Below are 27,969 nucleotides of genomic sequence, written 5' to 3'. Positions count from 1 at the left end.
GAGTCAAATCCCTTATAACAGACTACTGGATATATTGTATTCAGAGGATGATGTGTAGATTACTGTAGGAGCAGGTTTAGCCTCTGGTCACAAGGTGGCGTTGTTGGACTGTTTGGAAACCTACACCAGGATCATATTACCTCTGTACTGAACACATGTGACAGTACAGGGAGGGAGCAACATAAAAGCTGTCGTTTATTCAACAGAGTGTAATTAAAGCTGGACTTCGAGTGGATGCAGTGAAACTTATAAGAATGTATGTTTCTTTCCTCTCTCTTTAACACACCGTCATCATCATGGCAGACTCAGAGGGGACTTACCGCTCTCTGTCTGCTGCTCGGATATAAAACATTTAGTTTCGGTTTCTCTTCCGCAGTTGAGGCTCGCGCTGCGATCTGAGAAGAAGCGTTTGACCCACAGACTTTGAAGAAGGTTTGACCGTCAGGAAATCATCGACCACTGGTGTCTTCTTCTCTCCTCTGCTCTCAGACATTCAAACCTTCAAAACATCGAAGTTTGCTCGTCTTAAAAAACTGTAAGTTGAATGCTGAACAAATTAAAATATTCAGACTTAACCAGTGGAGCCAGCTAACATTCCTGTTACTAACCTTCTGTAATGTAAGCTTACTAACACTTGTAGTTGTGTTGTATGTATGACTGTTTTGTGCATTACCTGTGGGTCCCTTTGTTTGACCTGGGCCTGCTGCCAAACTGTTTAAAAGAAATGAGCAGGGTAGAAGAAAGCGAAAGTATGTGCTGCAAAGTGAAAGCAAAGGATTAAGAAGTGCAAAAAGGCTGAATAGTTTACTGTTAATATATGCCAATACATATTACTATTTCTTTTGCAGTTACTATGTATTTAACTGTCTCTGGAAACACTGGAACAAATGTCTTCCTATGTTTTAATCACGATGAACATGAACACTGTAGGTAGTGCTGACCCTGTAATGTATCTGTTGTTATTTATATCTAGTTCTATATACCTTTTTATGATGATATGGACCTATGAGTCAGAAATAAAGTATATTAACTCCTAACTCTCTGAGCTTGTAAAAGCAACACACCCACTTGCGCATGTGCAGGGCGCAAGGATTATATCCTGCACATGTATCAATACCTAAAGTACAAGATATCTAAAATATTGTCAGTATTCTTCATTTACATCCTCCAAGAGACAGATAAGTGAGGAGATAAGGCTCACAGAGTTAGTGACATCTTTATAAACCTCTTATTAAAACCCATTTTTACAAACTTGCTTTTATGTGATTTTATCTTTTTAACTGCTTTTACTTCTATTTTATTATTAATTTTGATTTTTATCCAAGTAATTAATTGTTCTAAATTGTATTTGATTATTTATTGTTTTAATTTTAATTTTTTTTCATTTATTATTTTAATGTTCCTAATTTATCCTCAACACTTTTTCTAATATTCCCTATGTGATGTCGTCCTCTTATTCTGAAAACCTCTTTTATTGTCCTTTAAATGCTTTTATTTACTTATCCATTTTTATTTATTTGTTTTTATTTATTCATTTTATTTATTTATCCTTGAAAAACCTCTCAACAATGATTTACTGGTCTATTTCCTACCACTTCATTCTGTTTGATTGACGTGCATTCCTTTTAACCTCTTGCGTTGCATTTTGTTTTGCATTGTTAAATTTCCTCCTCCCTGTTGTTCCAAATGTTTGCTATGTTATTTGAACCATGCTTTGTTTGTCAAAGCACTTTAAAAACATTTGTTTTTAAAGGTGCTATATAAATTAATTTAAAAAAAAAAAGTGGCATGGCAGTGAAGCAGAAAAGTAAATAATTGAATCTGTGCACCTTATTAAAAACTCTCCAAAGGCTATTTCTGTCTGAATAGCAGAACACATGGACACGAGACTTCATTATAAAACATTAAATGCAGTTGAACGTGTATTGTTAACTCTGGTTTTTATGTGTGAATGTTGACTTCAGTTCCTCTGACCCTCTCTGTCACTTCTTTGCAGGCCCCTGTGAATATGCAGAAAATGAGCTACTTCTTCCCTGTATTCGTCGTCTGCCTGGATGTGTGTGTGGTGCACGCCCTCCGCTTGGCCCATCTCTCACCTGTCTTCCTACCTCATCCGTTCATCACCCTGTGGGGAGGAGGGTTGATCAGGGCTGCCATCCTGACCTTCCTCACCCTCACCTACCCTGGAAGTCTGCCATGGATGAGTGGCTTTCAGGGGCTACAGAGTATAGGGGTTCTATGCCTACACCTCCCTGTGTACACCACTCTTCTCTCGATGCTAGGGCTGTCCACCATGGAGGAAGTGTGGAGTTGGCACTCCTGGGAAAGGGTGAGTAGAGTGTTTGAAACCATAGATATAGGTATGTTTGGAAGGACAACAAAGTACTGTAGCTCCCTGAACTTGGTGTTTTTTCATTTGTAGGTGGAAATGTCTGATTTTCATAGATGTTCAGTGAAGCTATTGTACCCAGAAGTTATTTGCTTCAAGTTTAAAATAGTGACAGAATCCTGTATACCCTTGTTAATCTCACAGCTTCATAAGACAGAAGGGAAAGTTTCCTCTGGGTTGTGTTCTTGAGGAAAACCCAAACCAAACCAACCAGAAGAGAACAAGAACTTAATCATTTTAGAAACCTTTTTGTTTTGGTCTCTCTCAACATTTGTCAGAATCACCTGGAGCCTTCAATGATTTCTCTCTGATGGTCTACTTGTATTGAACCTGTCATTTGTCTACCAGGTGTTACAGGGTTATATTGTCACAGTGGTGGCATGGCTCTACTGGAGTCGATATGTGTCCTCTTTTTTGCTCTCCTGGGGTCGATACATCTCGTCTCTGTGGAAGAGGACGCCGTCTGAGAAACCCCAAGACCACGTCAGTGCCTCCCTGAAGAGACTGCTGGGATACATGAGGCCCTTTTTGGGACGCTTTGTTGCAGTGTTGTGCCTCGTTGTTCTCTCTTCTTATGGTAAGTTAGACAACATGTGTTTACATTCCCCTCTTTAAAACCACATATTTAATTTAATATTCATGAGCTTAGAACCAAGTAGAGCTTGTTTTAGGCGTACTGTTAACCTAAACTATAGATTAAGACATTTTTAAACATGACTATAAAATTTAGTTGTGCTTGGAAAGACTTCTCTAATTTAATTTAAACATGTCAATAAGGTCCCTGTGGCCTAAAGTTTAGGCCACAGGGACATAAGGATACTAAAAGACAAAATGTGATCTAAATTGAGCTCACAGAAAGATATGCTGGTGACTCTGTTGCCTCCCCAAAGATCAATATTGTGACAACATGAACTTCTGCCCTTAGGTGAGATGGCTATTCCTCAGTACACGGGTCGTGTGGCTGACTGGATCCTTAATGAAGAAGCTCCTGATGCATTCACAGAGGCCATCACGTTCATGACTTTAATGACTTTTGCCAGGTAATGATGTCTTTGCATGAATGTAATTACATTCCCTCAAACATTTGAACTCAAATTTGAATCTTTGTTCTTTTACTAAGAGGGGAGTAAAGCTTCTTGTAGAAATCACAACCTTATACATTTTTGAGTCTATGGATTTTAAAGTGTGTTTTTTAAAGAATCAATATATTTGTTTTTAATTAAGTTTACCAAACCATGGTACAGTATGATTTCATATGCCTCCTTTTATTCCTTACAATTGATTTCGGTTTGTGCAGTGTCTGTTGTTTAATAACACTTCAAATCAAACAGCATTTTTCTTCAAAGCTAGCTGTTTTGTTGTTTGGTTGAGTTCCTTTTCTTTTTTTGTCTTAATTTAATTCAATCAATGAAAAAACAGTGAAATAAACCCTAAAACATCAGCTGTCTTGAAAGATGATTTAAGATCTGCAATAAATGCTTTAAAATAAAGGAATGAAGAACATTGAGGCAACGTTAAGTTCGGACAAATGTGAATGTTTACTCATAAATAAACTGATTAATTCTGTTTTGCCTTGTTTTGATTCATTTTAATTTGCAGTGAGAGGTATTGATTGGTAGCTTAATAGTATACATAGTACTGAAAACTGTAATGTGATTTGTTTTGTGTGTTTCAGTGCTGTGCTGGAGTTTTTTTGCGACCTCATGTACAACATCACTATGAGCCTCGTCCACACCTCAGTGCAGGAATCTGTCTTCCAGGCTGTGATGAAACAGGAGATCGCCTTTTTTGATGCGAGTGCCACTGGTAACTTGTTTTTACTTACAACATATACAGGCCATCATCATGAATAAATCCTAAACCTGATTTTTTGTACCTCTGATTTTGATTTATTGTTTTTATGAACCTCTGAGTAGATAAACTTGACAGATCAGTGTGGGTTGATTTACATCCAGAACACACAGGATTCTAACAGCAAAATAAAGACACACTGAAAGTGTTTTCACTGTGTTGACCAGGCTTTTACACGTTATTTTCCCAGGTGAGCTGGTGTCCCGTATCACTACTGACACTAACGACATGAGTGAGGCTCTGAGTGAGAAACTGAGTCTTCTGATGTGGTACACAGCACGTTTTACCTTCCTCTTATACTTCATGGTGAGCCAGTCCTGGAAACTGACCCTGCTCACCTGCATGGGACTGCCCATCATCTGGGTCATCCCAGAGCTCACAGGAGGCTTCCACCAGGTGAATAGTAGCACTCCAAATGTCATGTATTCCTTAAAGCTGAACCTAAAATATGTATATTTAGAGTGGATGAAAAGTGCTTGTGCATTGTGAAATATCTCAAAGTGACAGTGAAGTATCCACCACTGTCACAGTTAACCTCAGCTAAACAGAACATTTGACATCTTTAAGCTCATTGTTTTTATTCCAAACTTTCTTTATTGTTTTTTTTTATGCACAGGCAAGTACAAAGTAGGTTCTGTGACAAGTAACAGTGGGAACAGAGTTCTATGACTGATGTTACAAACACATTAACAAAAACACCATTAAGATCCCACCCAACCCAGAACACTGAACACTTCACACACACCTAACATTCATACCAACATTAATTAGGGGTAGACAAACAAAAAAACAAGCAGCACCAGGTAAATACATCAGAGAAAACAAGTTCATACAGAAATAGGTGAGCTCATTGTTTTTTAGTACGTCACATATCCCTGTTTGATTCATCTCACCACTTTGGCTTTGTTGATTTCAGCCACACAGTGGTGAAGCTGCTGTCCAGAGGCATTATAGTTTATAATAATAATAATAATAATACATTTTAATTTATAATAAACTTTAAATTTAAAGCAAATCTCAAAGTGCTATAAGACAGATCATAAAAATAACAGAGTAATATTTTAAAACAGGATGTAAGAACAACAGATTAGAGCCTGCTGGTTTTAGAACAAGGCAATTTAAAAACAGCATGTGAGCTCAGATACTAATAAGAAATACTTGTTGAAAGTTTTAAGCCTGTTTTTCAAAAATCCAGTAGTTTTCAGTAAAGCTCATTATTATGAACCTGGGATCTCAACTCAAAAAATGTCACCAAGTAAACTCTAATGTCAACAAATACACTCTAAATGTCAACAAAAAATCTCTATAGGATGATAATATGTCAGCGTTGTGCAAATGTGTCAGTTAAAGCAAGTTAAAGGAATGCTCCAACCTTAGGTAGCTTTTGTATCCTCTACATCATATCATTTTCCATCGCAGCTACTGTATGATCCTGATTGTGATTATCAGCCATGTTTGAAAACAGGAAATCATCACAAATTCACTGTTCTCTGTTTTAATCTGTTTCAGACGATTGCTAGAAAAGTCCAGGAGTCACTGGCTAAGGCCAACCAGGTGGCCACAGAGACTTTCTCCTGCATGAAGACCGTGAGGAGTTTTGCTAATGAAGATGGAGAGACAGAGAAATACAGACGGCAGCTGGATGACACGTACGCCCTTAATAAGCAGGAAGCAGCAGCGTATGCAGCCTCTACGTGGGCTAACAGTGTAAGTTGAAAATCAGGGTTAAAGTGTGCAGTGATTTCTCTGTTTGTTTCTCTGTGGGGGTTGAATGGGAGAAATTTTGGGTTGACCCAGGAGGATATAGAAAAGCATGCATGAAATGTTTGCAATGTCATCTGACAGGAAATTTACTTGCAGGACTCTTTAAAGCAGAAAAATGTGCTTTCAAATTAATTTGTGTACTGCCTGGGAGAGAAAAGAAATAGATACAGAAAATGGATCACTGTCAGGAATGTGACTATATGTGAAATTTGAGCCGTAAAAGGAACCCTGGCAAAACAAACTAAGTGTACAAACAAATGCACTGTGCTCTGATCAGGGATATTAGCATGCTGCTTGTTTCCATGTTCACTAAAGTGCAGGGAAAATTTGAATACTGTTCTGTTTAACTACTTAAATATGTAAATCACTGTCTTTACTTTTCCAGATGGCCACTCTTGCCCTGAAGATGTGTATTCTGTACTATGGAGGGACTCTGGTGACCAGAGGCACTGTCAGCAGTGGTGACCTGGTGTCATTTGTTCTCTATGAGCTACAGTTCGCATCAGCTGTTGAGGTGAGCCACAGGCCCAGATGAGATTTGAATTAGGCATTGTGTCCTTGCCTGTTAGATTCTGCGTTCAGGGAACTGAGTGCAGAATCTCAAGTAAATAGTTGAAACTCAAATGCCTCATTCTGCCACCTCTCTTCCAGGCTGTCATGCGTTATTACCCAGAGGTGAGGAAGGCAATAGGTGGCTCTGAGAAGATCTTTGAATATCTGGATCGCAAACCTAAAGTACCCGCAGAGGGAACTTTGGCCCCAGAACATCTAAAGGGACACATTCAGTTCAAAAACGTGTCATTTTCATATTCGGAGGAAACAGAGAAAAGCAATCTTGTTCTCAAGGTATGTGTGATTCGGTTTTAACTTCCTGTGTATGAACAACTACAATCACGTTATTCCACAGAGCTCTTTGAACCAGTTCTCCATATTGTTCCCTTCTACCAGGATGTGTCTCTGGATATCAAACCAGGCCAAATCACTGCCCTCGTGGGTCTCAACAGATCAGGGAAGTCCACCTGTGTGAGGCTGCTGGAGAGATTTTACCAGCCTAAAGTAGGGGAGATCCTCCTGGATGGGAAACCACTGCAGAGCTACAAAGACCGGTACTTACATGACAAGGTGGGTTGTGACAAGATGTTACTTACATACTACTGACATACAGGGATGTTTCCTGAACGGTTTTTACTACAAGTATCTCCTTAAAGAATTGTGTCTGTGTTTCTGGGTCCCCCACTTTGTATCCATTGTGCTCAGGGATTCTAGCAACAACTTTTGTTTTGGTTAGAAGCACAGAATTTAAAAAAAAGTACCAAGGGCACCTTTAATAATTGTATACGTCATATGAGGTATAAAGTATGTGGCTGTATGCACCACTTTTCCCTCAAGAGACGTCCTTTGGGACATGAAGGTAAATCTTTTTCTATCTCAACATATCTTAAAGAGCTTTTTGTCAGAGCAGTTTACCAACAACACACAGAAAAGGTCCAAATAATATTTATGTAAGTTCTCCTACCTGTAACCTCGTTTGATATTGTTAATGCCTGAAGATTTCTCATACATTTATACTGCTTAGAGTTGATTTGTCATTATGAAACACAGCATCTTTCAACTTTAACTCACTATACCCCCAACAGTACCACTATCTGGGATTCTAAGTTTAAAAAGTGCTTCCATCTAACTCTTTTTTAACTGGAAATCAGGAAGATTAAATACTGTACACTCTATTTGAACTTACTGTTTAATAGAGGTATAATAAATTACTACCTGTGTGGGTGAGGTGCTGACACCCTGAGGGCATTATCAAGTCATTGTACCCCAGAAATTGACGTAAGATTCAAAATGACACACAGAAGTGAATTCTCAAGTGGAGACCATAAAAAGAAAATGAAATTAAAGCAGCCCTGAGCTGTGCAATTATGATGATATAAGGAAGGTGAATCATAGTTCATTGAAAGTTTCTCCTCAGATTCCTCCAAATGGGTCTTCAATTTCACTTTATTGCTCCTTTTTTACTCTCTTTTCATAATGTCGACTGGTTACATGGTTTTAAAGACATCAGCACATTTTGTGTCTCATTTTATTCTGCGGATGTCCTTGTTGTAAGCCGCTGTCAGAAAAATCTGTGACACCTCAGAAGTCACAAAGTTTTCCTCTTCTTGTGGTTTGTTTACAGATTGCTGTGGTGAGCCAAGATTGTGTGCTGTTTGCTCGCTCTGTGCGCGAGAATATCAAGTACGGCTTAGAGGATGCTACTGACGAGGAAATGTTCAGAGCTGCCAAGCTGGCGAGTGCCCATGACTTCATCATGGAACTGTCCAATGGATACAACACAGGTGTGACCCACAGACTTGGCTAATGTTAGAGGGAGTTAAGTTGGGATCTTTACTGGAGTTTTGTTACTCCCTAGGAATCTTATGAGTGGTTGTTGTACTTTAAATTAACTTTTAGATGTTGGCAAATAGTTCTTTTTAAAGGAAGTTATTCCTCCAGGCGTTCTGACCTGGGTATATGTAGGTCTTAACAAGAAGATAGTTTAGTTCCCTCAAAGGAAACCCAGTGAACTCTTTACAAGTCTTTGATTTATTTTACAGTCTTAACAGTTTCAGTGCTTCTGCTAAAAAAACTGATAATAATTTTCATCCCTCCATCTATTTTCTGCTAATCAGGGTTCAGGTTTTTTTAAAAACTAATTTATTATAATATTACCCGGCTGTGTTAAATACTTGATCCTGATTGCTCAAACCCCCTTGACAATGGTTACTAATTATGAATAGCAGAGGCGACGCTGATCACACATGTCACATATATCAATTACATCAAAGGAGTTATCGACAGTCTGATAAAAACGCTACTTTAAGGGCATTGGTTGACAACCATTGGAGGAAATTTGTGATGTTATTCCCAATTATTTTAGAAAGCACAACACTTTAGATTGGTGGTTAATGGCTGACCAATCACCAGCAGAGAAAAGAAAACAAGAAGTTGTAAACCAATGCAGAAATTAACTAGGGATGTTTAAACAAACAAGGAACTGAGCCAAAGAGACGTTGACCAAAGACAAAGACACAAAGCAAACACAAACTGCAACACAGTATGGGCTTTGATTGTGTCACAGGACGGGTGGGGTGGGAAGAAAATGCCAACAGAAAAGTGACGTGGAGAAAACCATAAACAGGTGCTGCTGTTATTTTCTGTATCTGTTAAGAATGCAGACGGACAAATGTTGTAAGCTTGACGTTTATTTGATCCATAAATTGGCCGGTAAGATAACATTGATTCCAGCCACTTTGAATAAAGGAGTATCTTATCTTATCTTGTTGACAGCACACTCTGTACGTAACGATTTATGTCCGTTATTTAAAGTGACGAATGCACATATTTATATTTTATATCGATAAATATTTGAAGTCCTTTTTTATAGATTGAAAAGCTGCTGCATGGAAATGCTGCCAAACGAAGTTTTGTTGTATTTCCTTTTGCAATGACAATAAAGTGCCTGTCCTATCCTAACATTGCGATGGAAGCACTACCAACAACTCAAGGACTATTATTTAAATCATTAAAGTCATGTTTAGATCAATACTTAGTGTCAACTTGTTTGTATCATTAGTGTGTAGACAGGTAATAAGCAGGTGATCATACCAAATAGAATCTTGTCTCATCCTGTTGGATTTCTATTTGGCATAACTACCTGTTAACTATACATTATCCATCACATCAGTACTGATTCATTTCACAGGGCAGTTTTGGAAGTTGTGTATTTTATTTAACACTTCATGAATGGTGCAGAAACCCTGTTGTATTTAAGACTGATGGTATACTGTGTAACTCTGTATTAATAGCACAAATGAATGGCTCTCTAGCAGTGGGATTTTGTCTGATGCAACAGACAGTTTCAATCTCCACAGATACCCAAACATAATAACTGAGTTCTCTTCTGTTGGACAGATGCCGGAGAGAAAGGGGGGCAGGTGTCTGGAGGTCAGAAGCAGCGCATTGCCATCGCCAGAGCTTTAATCAGGCAACCTAAAATCCTGATACTGGACAACGCCACCAGTGACCTGGACTCAGAGAATGAATTCCAGGTAGGAAATTCTCTCATTTAGCTCATTATTCAGTTTTGTTTTCTACATGTAGGCTAACACTAGCATCATTGTACTCAACAGGTCCACCAAGCTCTGTTTAACCAAACCAAGGACTGCACCGTGCTTTTCATCTCCAATAAAATGAGTGTCGTAGAAAAGGCCGATCATATAATCGTCCTCAACGAAGGGTTGGTGAAGGAGGAGGGCACTCACGGTGAGCTTATGGAGAAAGACAGTCTTTATGCTGAGCTGGTGAGAAAGCAGAATACAGGCTTTCACCGTCAAGGAGAGGAGGGGGATGATCTACACTGATATGTTCAGGGAGTTGTTGCACTAAAGCCAGAGAAGTAGTCAGGGTACTGGACAGTTGCTGGTTTGACGTCCCGACTTCCAGCTACGTTGGGCAAATTTAGATTTCATTTTTTTCCGCTACCTTATATCAGCAAACAAAGTCCTCCCTACTGATTGACACTGAGACCATGCACATGTAGTTTGCTGTCCATAAAGTAAAGGATCAAGGTTCTCTGTAGTGTTGGGAAGACAGGTAAGCGATCTCTTTTCATTTTCTTCACCCACAACTAGCAGCCCGACTCAAGAACATGTTTGATCCAAACCCGGTCCAGTTTGAAAAACAAACAACTAAACACACACCTTTTCAGTTTAACATAATAAGCAGCTGTCAACATTAGACTTTCAACCAAAACTTAAATGGAACAAAATTGCCTACATTAGCTCTAAAGGGTCAAGAACGCAGTGAAACCTAAATTGTGAGAATAACCTTCGTGGTAAATGTTTTATAAGAGTTTTTTGTTTTTTTCGCACCTTAAGAATTCTTAGCTTCTCCTTGTATCTTGGCAGTGAATGAAGTTGTACTTGAAACCCTCAGTCTTCACTAGTAGACTGTAAAGAAAGATACAAGCACTCCTCAGAAGTGATTTTTCTGAACCCCAATGGTTGAAGGCTGGTTGTACTTGCATTTGGTGATAGGGATAAAATCCTGTAGATCTATTTAATTTCAATCTACAATACTTTAAGAGAAAAATAACTTGATTTGACAAATGGCAATCTTAGATAGCTCAACAAGTTGATCCAAAAATTGTATATTTGTACTTTTAACTATGCTCACAATGGACAAATACAGCCAGAGAAAAGTTTCTATCCTAAGGGACTTTCCAGCCTGTTTTTTCCATGGTATTTATAATTATGTTGCCAAACTGCTTCTGTGTACCAGTGACTGGTAATGGAATGTATTATAAAGAAAGACAGATGATTACACTTTGAATGGTGTTAAACAATGTACAAAAAGAAGACATCAATTTAATCTACTTTGTGCTGTGATATTTGAGTTTGTTTTGTTTAATGTTTTTCAAATTGTCTGTTTCCTATTGCTTTTGTACTTGTACTGTATCTGTTTCTTTGAAAATGAATATTAAAACATTACATTTTATCACCTTGTCTTGTATTTTCTTACTTTTTTAAAGTTGCCATGTTTTAAATTGGAGTGTTTGTAAAAGGCTGTGAATTTAGGGGTTTGTGAGGTTGTTCTTTTTCCGTGAATTTATATGACTTTTCTTTCAAAACGTAAGAAACAAGATGGAGTGCTACCATATTTTTTTACTGGGTTTTCAATTTTGCTTTCATTTTAAGGACAGTTTCACACATTAAGGTCAGTTTATACAATATGACCGTGCTTCTCTGCCAGTATAAACAATCCTTAAATGTTATCATGAGCTTTCAAAAGTGGGGATGTCATATTGTGCTGATATTAAGATTATTAGATATCCTGACCTATGAACTGAAAGTATGTGAAGTGATAGATGTCTGGGAATTGATTTGACGGATGAGTCTAAATATACTTTTGAGTTACTTAATGCAAACTGCAAACTGCAGAGGTTCTGGAGATTGCGCAATTGTTACAATGTTACAATGTCATTTAGCAGACGCTTTTATCCAAAGCGACGTACATATGAGAACAAGAACAACACAAGCAAAGATCTAGACAAGAGGAAACAAGATCAGTAAGAGTAACAAAGTGCTTCAAGTCTATTTCGGTGCAGGTACTACCAAGCAGTGTAAAGGCAATGCACAAAAGTAAATAAGGATTTATTTATTTTTAAAATAAAATAAGGAACATTGGAGTGAAATTAAAAAACATCAGATCAAATCAGATCAGAAATATTTTATTTATAACGGGGAAATTCAATCATTAAAGTTGATCCTATACTCAATAATTAAGAATATCAAATAATATTAATAGAAGAAGTAATTAATAAGATATAAATACAAATACAATTGCCTCTGTTAACTGATACACTGTTTCCATCTGAAAATACCACGATCAGGTAAGTCCCATAATTATTTTTTGTATGATTACTAGGCATTTTTGGGAAGAAATTTTAAAGCATTTCCTAAAAGGGCAGTGGCGGTTCTAGACCAATTTGATTTTGGGGGGGGGGCAAGGATGTTGTCAGAAGGACACATTCAACCCCGACTAAAGAGACTGGCAAAACATCAGTGCATCCCTATATACTAGACATATATACTACTGTGTACTATATCAAAATGTAGACTGACAGCAGCTGTTTGGCTGTTTACACTCAACATGAGTCTCTTAGCGCTCTAAGGGACTGGAACCAAGTGCCACACGCATGTGTTTAGCCTGTAACATCAGTGCGACACTGAAGCTTTTTTGTTATTGTATAATATTTGTTTGGTGTGGATGGGGGGGCAGGTTCAGTTTTACAGGGGCACTGGCCCCTGTTGGCCCCTCCCCAGAACCGCCACTGTAAAAGGGGTGGGGATTGGATGCAGACTGGTGAAAGTGAGATGTTTAAAATACAGTGTAATCTCACCTGCTTAAACATGATATATGATTGAACGTTTCTGGGATTAAATGGCACATGTAACAAAGTGCATTGCGTTAAATCTGACGATAGAATGCCAAAAAAATATCAGTCCTGAATTCTAATCTTAGAATAATTTCTATCAAAAAGGCAAACCTAGGATGAGAATGCCTCCATCAACATTTCACCTGCTGCAGATGTCAAAGAATGATCATATTAGCATCCCACCAGGCAAATGAGAAAATACTTCAAAAGAAGTAAAGCTGAACTTGTGAACACATTAATCCAAAAATCTTAAATCATGCTGCATCGTGCTGCGGAGCCTACGACCGCTGTATTAAAAACATGACAGAGAACAAGATGTACCGAGGAGAGAGTGGTGGGCGTATGCTTCACTTTGACAGACGTCTCATTGCAGCCAATCAGCGCTCAGCATCTACCCGAACGTGACCGGAAATACGTGACACTGCCACGTGGTGGGTTTATATAGGGTCAAGCGGAAGCGTTTAAGCGCCATTTCACTGCGGAGCTGAACAGCGGTCTATCAGTGGAAGTACAGCGTCAACAGCGGTGGGAACATTGGATTGGAATAACAACCCGCCCTCAGCCCGATGGAAGCGGCAGTCAACCCGCCTCACGACAGGTAGAGTCCACATTGTGGTGCTGAAGAAACCTGAACAGCCGTTGAACGCGTAAATAAAACGGGAGCTTCGTTTACTGTTACCGCTAGCCTCACCATAACAACGCTAGCTAGGCAGCCAACGGTTGACTTAAGATGTTTTTAGCTAGCTTCTACCTTCTAAGGCGGTCTCTGCTGACAATGACTTGCTTAATCTTTGCAATAATGCAGCTGATTCTGCAAATCCTTCAAGTAGCTCTTAGCTTCATTGTGGAGCTTGCACAAAAGGAGGCGAATGACAGCTGGTTTAACCGGCTGCACCCCGCCGGTGGCTCTCTGTCAGCCGGTGTTGTGGTGTAAAGAGCGACCCTGTAAACTGGTGACTAACAGACAAATGCATCCCTGGTTGTTGCAGTTATACCAGCCGTTGAAATGACTTTGCCACTGAATGTTTTCATTTAACACACAACTCATGAGTGTATTTTTTCATATGATAACAAAAAGGTAAACAAAAGGACATTTTAGAGGACTCTTCCTGTATCACTGGTGATGTTGTTACTACGACAACCCCTGACGCATTCAGCTAAAGTCTCCACATGAAGGGGGTCAGTCGTGAAACCGAAACACCGGATGATTTATTTATTTTATTTATTAGTTCATTTGACAGGGGGGCATGCAAAACAAACATTTAAAATGACATTTCATTGACTCTAGTTTGATGCATTCAGAGGATTAACTCAGTGCTCACATAATTGTTTTTCCTTGAGCCGTAATTTCAATTTACTTTTAAAAACACTGAAGCTTGTACAGTCTCTAATGTGGGTGGGAATTGAGTTCCATTTTTCTGCTGAAAATGCAGACTGTCCAAATGCAGTTTTCCTAAGTTTAGCTGAACAGTCTCCTCTTACTGATGCCCTGGTCTCCCTAAGATTGTCCCTGCAGAGTAACACACGTTGTTTAAGTGTTGGTGGGGCCTGATCATGAATTATTGAACTGGCACCCTGCTGACGTTAATCCTCATGTCGTGTAGCAAACGCATAAGATACATAGTAATAACAACATGTCAAACGTGGCTCGTGCTCATATGAATCTGTGCTAATCGATGAAGCAGCCTAGCTTAATTCTGCTGTGCCTTTCTGCAGAATGACTGAATGACCGAATGACCGACAGGCTCATATTTGAGGCTTCTCTGGAGTATAGCTATTAAATCATGTATTTATATTCATTAGAAAGTCTCTCTCTGTCAGTCGCTTCTGTTATTACTAGGCAGTGTTTACAAACAGTGAGGGCTGGGCGGGGCGTCCGAACCACGCGATCACCAGCTGTTGGAGAGTGGATCCAGGAGTCTGACTTTTTCTCTTTGTTTTGATTCTCTTGATCCTCTTTAGGCTCTACTGTCTGAGAACTCATGCCCTTTACAAGTTTAGAAGAAGCAGTAGATTGAAATTAGTCACATATATGTTTTAGGATTAACTAGTTGATACTTACATTGTGAAACAGTCTCTGATGGATGATTTAGCTCCTAGTATCAAGGCTCAACTCAACTCAACTTTATTTATATAGCACCCTTCATATGTATAAACATGCAGCCCAAAGTGCTTCACAGAATAACAGAGAGACAGAAAACAACAGCAATGGTACAATTATAAATGAAATACTTAAAAATTAAATAAAATCAACACAGTAAAATTAATAAAATAAGTAGTAGTGGAAAGAAGAGTTAAACACAAGGTAGCATTAACAAGATCAGATGAATGCAAGAAATGAATAGGTGAATACATAATTAAACAAGATAAATAAATGTTAAAGCAATGATTCAAAATAATAATGATTAAAATAATAATGCAGCCTAGGGCTCAAAATGAATTACTCCAAATTAAAAGCTAGATTAAAAAGGTAAGTCTTAAGTTCACTTTTAAAAACACCCAGAGAGGTTATGTTATGATGTGACTTATTGTAATGATCATCAAATCAATCAGTCAATCCTTATTTGTGTAGCCCCTCTTCAAAGCTGCTCTCTTTGTTCTGTTATTTAGAACTCACATAAATCCACAAAGCTAAGCACTTGGCAACACCTTGCAAGTAAAATTTGTCTTTTAACAGGTAAAAACTTGAAGCAGGACCAGGCTAATGCTGCACAGCCTTCTGTGTGTAGACTGTGTTGGGTTTAGAGAGTTGAACAGAGGGAGATGCAGAACGAGGGGGACACATTGAAACAGCAACAGCAATACATGTTCTTTTTTTTAACCTTTATTTAACCAGGTAGTCCCATTGAGATTAAAATCTCCTTTTCAAGCGAGACCTGGCCGAGCTGCTAAAGTTAACATGATCAGTCTTCCCCTTATTACTGTCATTACAGCTGTGATATAGACCATCTAGGGCCTCATCATACCTTCCTGTTACTGTTAATACCACACATACTTAAACCATCATTACCTGCAGTGTCACCATATTCATATTCAAATTCCTCCACAAAAAACGTGTGGAGGGTACATTTCTGTCTGTGATTGATTATGGTGATATATCGAACATGCATGCATCTTAATCCACTTTACGGAGCCTTGATTCAGTGTATCATGCGTCTCTTCGTTTTATTACAAACACAAAATCCCTCACTCACCTCTGCATTCTTTATGATCTGGTGGGTTGGACGCATAGACTGTATAAAATATGGACGTAGTATCCGTGACGTCACCCATCTGTTCCTGAGAGCTGTTTTGAAGCAAATCGACGGCAGCAGCCATATTGGTAATGCGGAACTCAACTGGGCAGAGTGTGACGTAGTGTGAGTCTCTTAGCCAATGGCTGTGTGTTCCCGACCGGGAGTCACGTCAGTCATGTCCTTATTTGGGCAAAACTCGTAATCCTAATATCTTCTGAACCGTCACGTTAGAAAAAAATTCACTCCCCGTACAGTGTGTGCCATTAGAGAGATTAGCTTCATAGGGCCAAGCCGTTTTTTGAACCAGGCTGTAAACATGTTTATTAATGCTGCAAAGATCGTCTTTTTCCCATTCATATCTATGTGGTTTCCGGTGTTTCTGCAGCCAGCCTCAAGCGGATTCTCGATGTACTGCAGTTTATAGCACTTCCGCATTGGCTTCATCGTTTGAGACCGGAGTTTGCCGCTTGGTTGGACGTCGTTTGCAATTTGACAACAACACCGGTATATTTTTATTTATAAAGTGATACTGCCATGATGTGCCATCTTACCTTTGTATCCTTCTCTACACCAGCTCTACTGGATACCATCATCTAATTTATTACTCTTCACTGTACCCGGGTTTTGACCAAGCAGCAACCTCCGGCCAAAACCACATACATTACACACCCATTCAAAAAGCCACCTTTACAGCAGAAATAAACATGTTTACAGCCTGGAACAAGAAACAGTTTAGGTCTGAGTAGCTAATTTCTCTATCAGCACACACTGTACTGGGGATGAACACTAGCTCGACAGCAGTTAGGTTGAGTTCAGCATTTCCAATATGGCTCCCGCCGCAGTTGGCTTCAGAAACAGATGGGTGACATCACGGACACTACGTCCATTATATATACAGTCTATAGTTTACACAGTTGTTTCTTCACAAACATATTTACACCCAGTTAACACAAGCGTGGCTAAAAAACAAACTTGAATTATTTCACTTTTCTGTGTATGTGTGCAACAAAAAAAAAACAGACTTCACTTGTTGACAAAAACATTTAGAATTCTTTATTTTGTTGTATCAGAAAATGTGAATATTTAAAAGAAGATCTAGCATATTATTGTCAAACAGTCTCAATTCTTCAGCATTATTTGCTCATAAACAAACATTTCACCTGAGTCGTGCTCAAAGTGTTTGACTGGAGATCTGTATTGCCATTCATTCGTCGCCCAAAGGCTCATGTTTTTCTTCAGTGCTAATGCGGTTTAGCTGTTGTTTGGGTTTCCTGGACTCTGACTGGTGTAGTAAATCAGCTCACAGGCTTTAGGCAGTTAGTGTGTCAGCAGGTCGGTGTGTGTGTGTGTGTTTTGAACTCCAGGGTTAGATTTAACTTCTTCTAAATCTGGTTCATGTGCTCTGCTCAGAGAGCGGGAAAGAGGAGATGATGGGGTTAAGTGTGGACTGAGAGACTCCTCAGGTTGATGTAGGACATGGTATTTGTAGTTTTGTTGAACCACAGCCAAGTCTACAGATACTTAGAACCTGTGTTTGAGTGTTCAAGCTGTGGGCAGCAGGAGTGTCCTGGGACCGGTTCAGAGACCACAGGACCAGAGTCGATTAGATTAATAGGAACATTTCCACATTCATCCCTTTGGGAAATGGGAGAAGAGAAGCACAAGCAAGTGTCATACAGACAAAGCAGTGTTAATAATGGTACCAACCTTTGATGTATTGTTGTCATGGAAAATGTTTCTTTTGAAGCACAAAAACTTTCAGATGTGGTAAACATGTTGGCTGTTAGGTGTTCAACAATGTATTGGGTTGTAGCTGTTTTGTGCATCCTCGCAATGCACTAAACAAAACCTTTAGAGAGTAGGCAACAACATTTCTAAACATGTTTTAAATATGTGCACATATAACCTCCTCATTGAGCATGATGAATGTAAGAGTAGATGGAAGCCAAGACATTCTTGCTTTATTTCAGGTATCATCACACACTGTGAGGTATTTAAATTAACTTCTGATTTTGGAGTCATAGATCCTTCTTAGTAAAAGTTGCTGAAGCTGTCTCTCATATTTTCTCTGAGCTAAATGTAAGAATAAATCCCACACACTCGCAGGTTTTATTTCCCACTCACACTCACGCCTGTGTGATTTTTGCAGCCGGTAAGGACCATGCCATGGTGGTTCCCATGACAGTGCTAAAAGTAGCAGCCTGTTGATACAGCCCAAGCTCCCTCCATGACTCTAAGCTGACTTTGAGGGCAGAGTATTAGCTTACTGGGCTGTTTGTGAATGGAGCCTGTAAAAGCTTTTCATTCTTTATATTTACAGATTTGTTTGAAGTTTGTGTGTTTGTGAGAGTAGATAAAAGATTGAAGTGATGGCTGTTATAATAAATGTGTCAAACGTCAAACAACACATTCATCCAAATGGTTCCGTCTCCTTTTCTGGCATCTCTCTACGGATCTTGGCGAACCGCTTTCTTTTTTATGTATCTGTTCTCATAACGAGCAAAGAGACGAGATAACAGATTTCCTGTGACTGCTATTCTTAATGAGAATCTCCTCTCCTCTCCTCCGTCTGCCTCCTCTCTTCCAGCTCTCTGGTCGGGTTGTCCAGTGGCGGGATGGACCAACACAGCAGTTCCAGCAAACGCATTCGCAAGCCCTCCCTGTTGTACGAGGACTTTGAGAGCCCGTCCCTACCGCACACATTACCCCAAGGGCCTCCTGTCCCTCCACAGCCCCCAGTGAGAGACCCCGGTCGGCCGGGTCGCATGACGAACCAGCTGCAGTTCCTGCAGAGGACCCTGATGAAGTTTCTGTGGAGGCATAACTTTGCCTGGCCGTTCCACGAGCCTGTGGATGCCTACAGGCTGAATCTACCGGTGAGTTTAGAGGCTCTGCACCAACCAGAGACTGGATTTTAGAGGAGCCTTGGCGGGCGGTTTCCATGCCCTCCATTTTTAAAGATGTACATTTGTAATGTTGAACATGCTTCTTGAGGTAGAGTTGCTTTCTTACTCCTTCTGTGTATCTTTTTTTGTTTTTCAGGATTATCATAAAATAATCAAACAACCTATGGACATGGGCACCATCAAGAAGCGTTTGGAGAACAACTTTTACCGCAGTGCCAGCGAGTGCATCCAGGATTTTAACACAATGTTCACCAACTGCTACATTTACAACAAGGTAGGTCGGGTTGGTTCAGGATCTGTTTTTTACTTTTAAATTCCCCTTTATTTCTTCCCCAATATTTTAGCCTATGTTCTGATTTAGGGTTGTAATTTTTAAGTATTGTCCGTGATCGATCTTTGGAAATGTTAACGATCAATTATCAATTTATCCTTTAGAAAAAAAAAAACGTAGGCATTTTCCACGTCAAGAACAATGCCAAATGCATTTTTTCCCCAACATCAAATTATCCTTATTTACACAATGTATCATTGACGATATTGAATAGCTACGGATCATATTGAGATGTACAAATTGTTCAACATGTTGCATATCAACGTGTGGAGCAGGCTCATAAAGATGATCTCTGCAGACATACAGTCAATCTCTGCCTTTTCGTTCTTATAGAGAAAAACCATCTCCATCTGTACGTGGCCAGCTATCAGCTTCGAGAGCATCCGGGTCATAATCAGTCCAGCGGCACAGAAAAGAAGCGCTAATGGAGACCTGTCACACAGCCGCAGCCACCAGCTGAGCGTCTCTGCTGAGCGCAACACCTTTAGTCAGCTGATTCACATCGAAACATGCTTTAAACTTAAAACACCTCCCTGATATCTGAACAAACAAAGGTTTGTTGTTTTAAGGGCCCTAAACGAAGCCTTTTAGTTTTTATTGACAGTCCAAGCTCAGGTCAGGACAAAGGGACTTTCTTTTAATATTTGAGAGACCCATTTTAAACCTTTTTAAAATCTCCCATGAGAAAATGTTCATCAAACACTTGGAACATAACTCTGCAAACCTGTGTAATAACAGAACATGTGCTAACCTGCGTGTACTCGTACATCTGCAGCGGAATAACTTTTGAAGCAAGAGGGAAAATGAAAATGTCGAGATGACACGGGAACAAATGAGGAACAAATGCACCCAACTGTTGTGGATCCGATTGCTGCCAAAATGAACTGTTGATTTATTACAAACTTCCTCTTCATCAGGCTTAGACCGAAGACGATGATGTTGAAGTCAAACATCTCAGCCAAGCGAGTCTAAGCCTTCATGAACTCTCTCAACCTTGTAAATAAACACGGTTAGTGATTAGCTGTCGGGCTGTTCACATTGCTTTTTGAACGAGGCCAGTATTTGTTTCTGTGGTCACTGGATAAACATCCACAACAGTGCTTGAGGGGGGTGAATTCAGAGGAAACCGGATTCAGAGTGTTGAATTTATACATTTTGGTGTGCAGTAGAATCAGTGAAGTCATGAGCAGGAAGATGAGGATATTTCCAACAAGCTTTTTACCAGATTTTTTTCCCCTTGATAGCCGACAGACGACATTGTGCTGATGGCCCAGTCCTTAGAGAAGATCTTCCTCCAGAAGGTGGCCCAGATGCCCCAGGATGAGATTGAGCTGCCTCCTCCGGCTCCCCGAAACAAGAACAACAGAGGGAGGGGTCGTAAAAGCTGTGAGTCATCGACTAACTTTATCTTATTGTTTTAGCTGTTAGCTTTAAACACAGATTAACATTTGATGTCTGTCTCCTCTGCGGCTGAGTTCTGATGCTTAAGTTGAATATACTTTATGTTTCAGCATCGAGGGCTCAGCAGGTGCCTGCAGTGTCCCAGTCGGCCTACTCCCCCTCTTCCTCTGATACTGGAGAGTCGATGCCTGCAAACTCTCCCCAGACTGTGCTGACCAAAAGCCTGCCTCCAGCCAACATCATGGGCCTCCCCCCTACACAGCCAACAACCAAGGTACACACAGATACATCTAATACTTACAATGACATTTACAATCATGAGTGAGGAGATATCTGAAGTGACTGTTTGTTGCCGTGCTCATAAAATAAGTGAGAAGATTTGTTGGTTAGGGTTTAGAGCCTGGATGATTTGAGTGCGCTTTGCAAAGAAATGCTGCAAATAATTTAATTGAAGATCCTTCTGGATCAGTATTTTGATCTCTGCGACCTTCAACCTCTTCATTCACAGAAAAAAGGTGTGAAACGTAAGGCTGACACCACCACCCCCTCCAACATGGGCCTGACTGTGGGCATGACAGGAGCCACACACATGGTGGGCTTAGGGAAAGGAGGACATGGGGGCCACGGAGGCCATGGAAGTCATGGAGGCCACGGAGGTCATGGAGCTCATGGAGCTCATGGAGCTCATGGAGGCCATGGAGGCCATGGAGGCCACGGGGGTCATGGTGGCCATGGAGGCCATGGGGGGCAAGTCCATGACACCTCCATGCACAGCATCTCCATGGGTGTAATGAACTTAGACACCCCACCTGGGATGGGGCTGGTCAGGAGCCCTGGAGGTCCCGTCCTGCTCCAGCCGATGATGGCAGGAGCAGGACGCAGAGTGGGCAGCGGGCGCCCCATTAAACCCCCCAAGAAAGACTTACCTGACTCTGTACAGCCTCTGCCCTCAAGGAAGGGCAAGCTGAGCCCTCAGCTGAGGTACTGCAGCGTGCTGCTCAAAGAAATGTTGTCAAAGAAACATGCTGCGTATGCCTGGCCCTTTTACACGCCTGTAGACGCTGCTGCACTGGGACTGCACGACTATCATGACATCATCAAGTGTCCCATGGACCTCAACACTATCAAGGTGACTTCATATGCTTGAAACTCAGAGAAAGATAAACTAGGGACTAGATTATGCTCCTTTGTGTTTCTGATAAAGTCGGCTGCTTTTGCTGTTATGAATCCATCAAAGTTGGCAGGCACTTTTTCATTTGTAACACTTTGCAAATTACAATATTTAACAGCTTTTCAGCTTCAGAGTGTTGGATGTTACGATGATGGAATTGGAAAAAAAACCCTCCAAATGTTCTGGTCTTATTTTCAAATGTGTGTTTTCTTCCCTTTCATCAGAGGAAGATGGACTGTCGTGAATACAGGGATGCACAGCAGTTTGCCAGTGATGTCCGGCTAATGTTCTCTAACTGCTACAAGTACAACCCGCCTGACCATGATGTTGTTGGCATGGCGCGCAAGCTGCAGGTGAGCATGTTAAATCCCACTTTTCAAATCAGTGCCCGATGATGAGGTGCCTTTTTCAGTCGCTCTTTTAAACCTCAGTTGTTTTCTCATCTCTAATTCTGGCTTCTTTTGGCTCCAGGATGTGTTCGAGTTTCGCTTTGCTAAGATGCCAGATGAACCGCTTATGGACCACACGGCCATGTCCCTGAGCGGCCATCCGTCATCCTCATCTTCTTCTTCCTCCTCCTCGTCGTCCTCTTCTTCCTCCACCTCAGAAAGCGAGCCCAGCAGTGAGAGCGAGGAGAGTGAGAGCAGCCCAAACTCAGACAGCGAGGAAGAGCGAGCAAACCGCTTGGCTGAGTTACAGGACCAGGTGTGTACACAGGTAAGACGTCCAGGACTACTTCTTTTGAATAAAGACACTATTCACTATTCCGGGGAAAACGACATGTTTTCACAACGGATGTTTACTTTAAATCCTTTTTATTGAACAGCTTAGAGCCGTGCACGAGCAGCTGGCTGCCCTCTCCCAAGGCCCCATCGTCAAACCCAAGAAGAAGAAAGAGAAGAAGGAGAAAAAGGAGAAGAAGAAAAAGAAAAAGCTGGAGAAGCGAATTCGAGGGGGCAGGAGCAGAGCTGGCTCTGAGGAGTGGAAAATGCCCAGCAAGATCCTGAAAAGCAAGTCCGCCAGAGCAGGAGGCTCCCAGCCCAAGAAAAACCCAAGCAAGAAGAGCAACAAGAACAGCAAGTGAGTGGAATAATTACCCAGAGAGAGTAACTCTACCATGAGGATATATTTACATAATAATCTTTTATGTTTTAATCATTCATAAGACCAAGCAGCTGATGATGAGATGTTTTTGTTTCTGCAGGAACACAAAGAAGCCGTTCTACCCTCCTCCGACTCCCACCCTGCTGCCACACTATGACTCGGAGGAAGAGGAGGAAATCGTGCCCATGTCGTACGATGAGAAACGCCAGCTGAGCCTCGACATTAACAAGCTCCCAGGGGAGAAGCTGGGTCGCGTGGTCCACATCATTCAGTCCAGAGAGCCTTCACTGCGGGACACCAACCCAGAGGAGATAGAGATTGACTTTGAAACACTGAAGCCATCAACACTGAAGGAGCTGGAGCGCTACGTCATGACCTGTCTGAGGAAGAAGCCCCGTAAGCCATATGCTGATCAAGGTAAATAGAAACACAGAGCTGCATTTATGTGTTGTTAGCAACACTGATGTGTTACAGGGAGAGAAACTGAATATATCCAGCATGTGATGGAGCTGTCCTTTAGGCTAATCTTCAGGATACATTTAATTTCGATGCACACTTTTATGTTTTAAAGTGATGTCAGTGTGAAATCACAACAAATGTTATTTTAAGACTCTTTACAAACAGAGCAGGTCTAGACCGTACTCTCTGTAGACCCAACATCATGGCAGGATCAGATCCAGTCCCATCTTACAGACAGGACTCAGTCTGATCTCATCTTAATCCACCATGAGCAGAGCACTTTGCAGCATTTAGCAAGTTACAGTGGCAAGGACAAACTTCCTTTAACAGGCAGAAATCTCCAGCAGGACCAGACTCATGTTAGACACGCATCTGCTGAGACCGAGCACATTAGTTCACACAGAGCCCCAACATGCAAAACTGTAGTATACATGCACAGGGGGATATACCTGGATTGTAAAATCTGGTGCTTGTAGCAGAGTCCCCACTTGGGTCCACTGGTGCTGATTGTGTTCAGCATACATTAAGATAAAAGGCAGGGCCAGACATGCATAGCTCTTTACCTGAGTGACAGCTGTCAAAAAGAGAGGGGGCGTGTGCATCATCAGTGTTTGTGTAATTACTCTCACTGCCAGAAGGGGGAGACAAAAGCTATCTTTTATTGTGACCATCAAAGCAGCTATAATAAGTGTAAAATCAAATAATGAAGGAATAATAATGAAAAACAGCAACAGGATGAAGATGACAGGAATATAACAATGATTTAAAAAAGAGTGCTGAGCTACATGCAAACAACTATTACCAGACAGAAGCAATTCAAGCAGACTATTACCTACAAACTGTTAATATGAAGACAGGTGATCTGAATCTGATAAACGAAACATACTTTAAACGTAAAACACCTCCCTGATAGCTGAACGCAATATAAGACCACATGATGTTTGTTCCACGTGCTTGTAGCTTTAACTAAATGTAGCTTGTTCCAGCTACATTTAGAAAGGAGGAGTCTGTTAAGGTGCAGCTTTTTATTTTAGATTATGTGTAAATGATGATGAGGAGGGTGTGTTTAGTGTTTCCCACAGAGTGATTGTTAACTGCAGGCGGGGACGTCACTAACAAGATGTTCAGAAACAACAGTATCATGTTCCAGAATAACTTGGATACCTGAACATCGAGGGACCCACAACAATCAGTGCAGTTACTTTAGTACAGGAGGCGTGGAGATCGAAGGGAGATTAACTACTTTTTTTAGTTTCAGGATGGCGTCCTCTTTTTGAGGTGATCAGAAAAATATGAAACACACTGAGGCAACCTTCTATATATCTATCCAGGTTCAGTCTACGCATGAAGGTCACATCTCATCCCTAATGTTTGATTAGATTTGTAAGTCCCTGGGAGAGGACCCCGATGTCTTAAGAACACTGAACAACCCTCTTGACACAAACTGCAGCTCACTAGCACCAGGACAGACAAGAACGGAGGTCTGTATCATGTTTTATCATTTCTATTGCAGTGGGAAAGAAAGGCAGTGTGGGCAAGTCAAAAGAGGAGCTAACTCTGGAGAAGAGGAGGGAACTAGAGAAGAGGCTACAGGATGTCAGCGGGCAACTCAACTCTGTCAAGAAACCCACAAAACCTAAAGGTGAGCTCACGTCCCGTTTTCTACACGAGTGTATTCTCATGCGCACAACATTTACTTTCAGTGAAAACGACCTCATGATGAGCATGTATATTCTGTTGCTGTGTGAAGTTATTCACTCCACCTTGTGTTCCTCTCTGCAGTAGAGAAGCCCAACGCTACAGAGACCAACACGCAGCCCTCACGCCTCAGCGGCAGCAGCTCCAGCTCCGACTCCTCGTCGTCCTCTTCCTCCTCCTCGTCCTCGGACACCAGTGACTCAGACTCTGGTTGAGATCCTTACAGTGGCTCAGAGAGAAAATCACTAATAACTCAGGGACTTGGGCTGGCCCAGGACACAACACACCCTGAAACGGTAGTGGGCTGAGAAATAAGTTACCATGGCGGGAAAAAAAAAAAAACACTCCAAGAGGACTCATTAATGTTTGAATGTGGGACTGAGGGATGTGAAACATTGTCTCTGTGGATAATCCTAAAACCTGAACACTAAATGCCTTGGTTTCCCTTTTCCTTCCCTTTGTAAATACTTGTACAAATTTATGTTTCTTTTATAAAGAAGAATTTTATGGAGATCCCCCAAAGAGGGAACGTAATAAAAAAGATGTGGAAAGATGGGCCGTATTCCAAATCTGCTTTGGCTGGCCTCGACGCTGCGCAGTGAGGGAATGAAGGAGTTTATTTATTTGTTTTCTTCCGCTACATTTCCTCTTGACGTGTCTGGAATCAGAACCAGCAACTGTGCGGTCACAAGCCTTGCTTTTTCTAACAACATAGCCTTCTGCCACTCTTCATTTTAGATCAACCCCCTTAGCCTCAGCCTTAATCATACAGATTGGAGTGTTAACTGGAAAAACACCAAAAGACCCTCCAGCAGCTCTTCCATCCGTTCTCATGTTCACAGGTTCATGAGCATCTACTCTCCTACTTTCAGGTCAGAATCAAAGTTCAGTTGAAGCTCTGAGATATTCACCGTTTATATTTACTATCTTTGTTCTTGAAGTCAAATGTCACTGAGGCGTTTGGCTTCATGTGGTAGTCTGTTGCTGTTTTTTTAAACAAAGTAGTTTCATGCAGTTGTACAGCATAGACATAGCTTTACATGCTGTGCTAACAAGGTTTGCAGTTAAGGATATTCAGTTTTCACAAATCTTGGAGGCACATCCACATTTGGAAGCCCGTCAGCCAATTTAAGACAGACTTGTCTTAAAGTCCTTTATTTGAAGTACTGTGTTCAGTATTTTAAAATCAGTTCTTTGATATTCTTCCCACATTTCTCAGTGTTAAATAGAAGTGTAAGACAAGTGTGCATCTGGAACACACTGCTGAATGTTGTCAGATTACAATGAAGGTTTCTAATTACCACAGTAACTCAAGCAGGTCAAACATTGCTGCTCTTTAAAGTCATCCGTAGCACTTCAAACGGAAGGTTTCTGAAAGAAGTCTTCACGCTGCCCGGCACTTACTGAAACACACCGTGTTGACAAAGTGACACTACAAAGTTTTCTCTAGAAAACAAAAACGTTCCACATGAGAAACGACGGTCCTGTCGTTCATAACTGAAGCTGTTGTTGAATGTTCATTGAAAGAATATATGCTTGTATATACTTAAACTATATTTGCTGTTGCACAAACTTGTACTCCTGCTGTTCAGTCTTTGTTTGTTTGTTTTTTTTCAGTTGTTTTGTTTTTTTTGTTTTTAACCCGGTTCTTTCTCATTCCAGTTTACAGTCTTAGTTGTTGCCTGAAGAGCGTTCACCTGTTCGACCTGTTTGACCATTGCTGCCTCTGGTCCAGCAGGTTGTTGCCTCTCAGAAGCAAACCTTTTCATTTGACAAGTGTGTTAATTAAACTATTCTCTTCTGTAGAAACAGTCTGAGTCGTGTCTGAGTTTCTGGTGCATGTTCTGAGCTCAGTTTACCTGCAAAACTCAAATCTGATAATGGAGGAATATCTGCATCAGTTATGAATAAGCAAAAACATGACACAGTTTCTGAAATGTTCAGATTAACTGCTTTAAATATTTAATGTTCATACTTCTCTCATTTGTTTCAGCTGTATGTCCAACAAAAGCAGCATTTTGAAGGTATTACACCAGGCTCTAGAACAGGGGTGAACAGTTAATTATCAAAAGCATCAGTAGCAGTAGTTTAATTCATAACTGCACAGGAAACACAGACACATGCTCATATAGGTAGGCTAATTTTCTGCAGACCAGCTAAATGAAGGCAAGTTTATTTATAAAGCACCATTCATACATAGAGCAATTCAAAGTGCTTTACAGAGTTAAAAACAAAAACCAGAACAGTAACAATCAACAAAAACATACAGCAAACACTTCAAACATCAAAATTTGATATGCGGCCAGTTATGTTTGATCTACTCTCTCTCTCTCTCTCTCTGTATACTTATGTAAATTAACGTACATGGTAAATAGAAATGGGGTCTTATTATTTATTTAAATTAGGAGAGATTATTCTAAATAATCAGCCCCCCTTCACTGCTCTGAAGTCCATAACTTGCAGTCTTAGTGTCCCCCCATACACAGAATCACAACTGGTCGTCTTAACCGAAATGAACCCTTTAATTATTTGATTCATCTCAGAACTTCTTCCCAAGGATTAAGACTCAAACATTGAGTCTTTTCTGTGTTAGTCAGCTGTCTCAGACCTCTTGACACCCCGCAGGGTGCCCGTATGCCCAAATGAAGCCACATTAAATCTCTTTGAGGGATTGGGGGTCGCG

The 27,969-nt window shown here is 40.6% G+C and overlaps 2 protein-coding genes and 1 long non-coding RNA gene across 8 annotated transcripts; 2 read left to right on the top strand and 1 right to left on the bottom strand.

Annotated features, from left to right (window-relative positions):
* Nucleotides 1-21: 21 nt before the first annotated feature.
* On the bottom strand, nt 22-1,048 carry LOC117823536. Its single transcript, XR_004633423.1, has 3 exons — nt 984-1,048; nt 674-756; nt 22-499 (listed from the first exon to the last, which is right to left on the bottom strand). It is a non-coding gene; the product is annotated as an uncharacterized LOC117823536 (long non-coding RNA).
* tap1 (transporter 1, ATP-binding cassette, sub-family B (MDR/TAP)) lies at nt 135-11,539 on the top strand. Its single transcript, XM_034698754.1, has 14 exons — nt 135-256; nt 377-535; nt 1,997-2,329; nt 2,738-2,966; nt 3,315-3,429; nt 4,065-4,195; nt 4,431-4,636; nt 5,750-5,947; nt 6,390-6,518; nt 6,656-6,850; nt 6,953-7,126; nt 8,181-8,340; nt 9,956-10,092; nt 10,174-11,539. The coding sequence occupies exons 3-14, from the start codon at nt 2,009-2,011 to the stop codon at nt 10,402-10,404; spliced, it is 2,226 nt and encodes a 741-aa protein (XP_034554645.1). The 5' UTR covers nt 135-256; nt 377-535; nt 1,997-2,008; the 3' UTR covers nt 10,405-11,539.
* Nucleotides 11,540-12,279: 740 nt separating this feature from the next.
* On the top strand, nt 12,280-27,097 carry brd2b (bromodomain containing 2b). Of its 6 annotated transcripts, none has more exons than XM_034697448.1 (12): nt 12,280-12,434; nt 18,804-19,092; nt 19,259-19,396; nt 20,698-20,839; nt 20,965-21,128; nt 21,363-21,983; nt 22,250-22,378; nt 22,497-22,742; nt 22,852-23,105; nt 23,230-23,546; nt 25,102-25,230; nt 25,371-27,097. In XM_034697448.1, the coding sequence occupies exons 2-12, from the start codon at nt 18,832-18,834 to the stop codon at nt 25,499-25,501; spliced, it is 2,532 nt and encodes an 843-aa protein (XP_034553339.1). In that variant the 5' UTR covers nt 12,280-12,434; nt 18,804-18,831; the 3' UTR covers nt 25,502-27,097. The 6 variants fall into 6 exon arrangements, with proteins under 6 accessions (XP_034553339.1, XP_034553338.1, XP_034553335.1 ...); XM_034697447.1 differs by having other exon boundaries at nt 12,315-12,434; nt 25,099-25,230; XM_034697444.1 differs by lacking the exon at nt 12,280-12,434 and adding an exon at nt 13,390-13,578.
* Nucleotides 27,098-27,969: the final 872 nt, after the last annotated feature.

The sequence above is a fragment of the Notolabrus celidotus genome, chromosome 12 (assembly GCF_009762535.1).
Source record: "Notolabrus celidotus isolate fNotCel1 chromosome 12, fNotCel1.pri, whole genome shotgun sequence".
NCBI classification, from domain to species: domain Eukaryota; kingdom Metazoa; phylum Chordata; class Actinopteri; order Labriformes; family Labridae; genus Notolabrus; species Notolabrus celidotus.
Note: the sequence above shows the minus strand (reverse complement) of the source record. Positions and strands in the feature narration are given on the sequence as shown.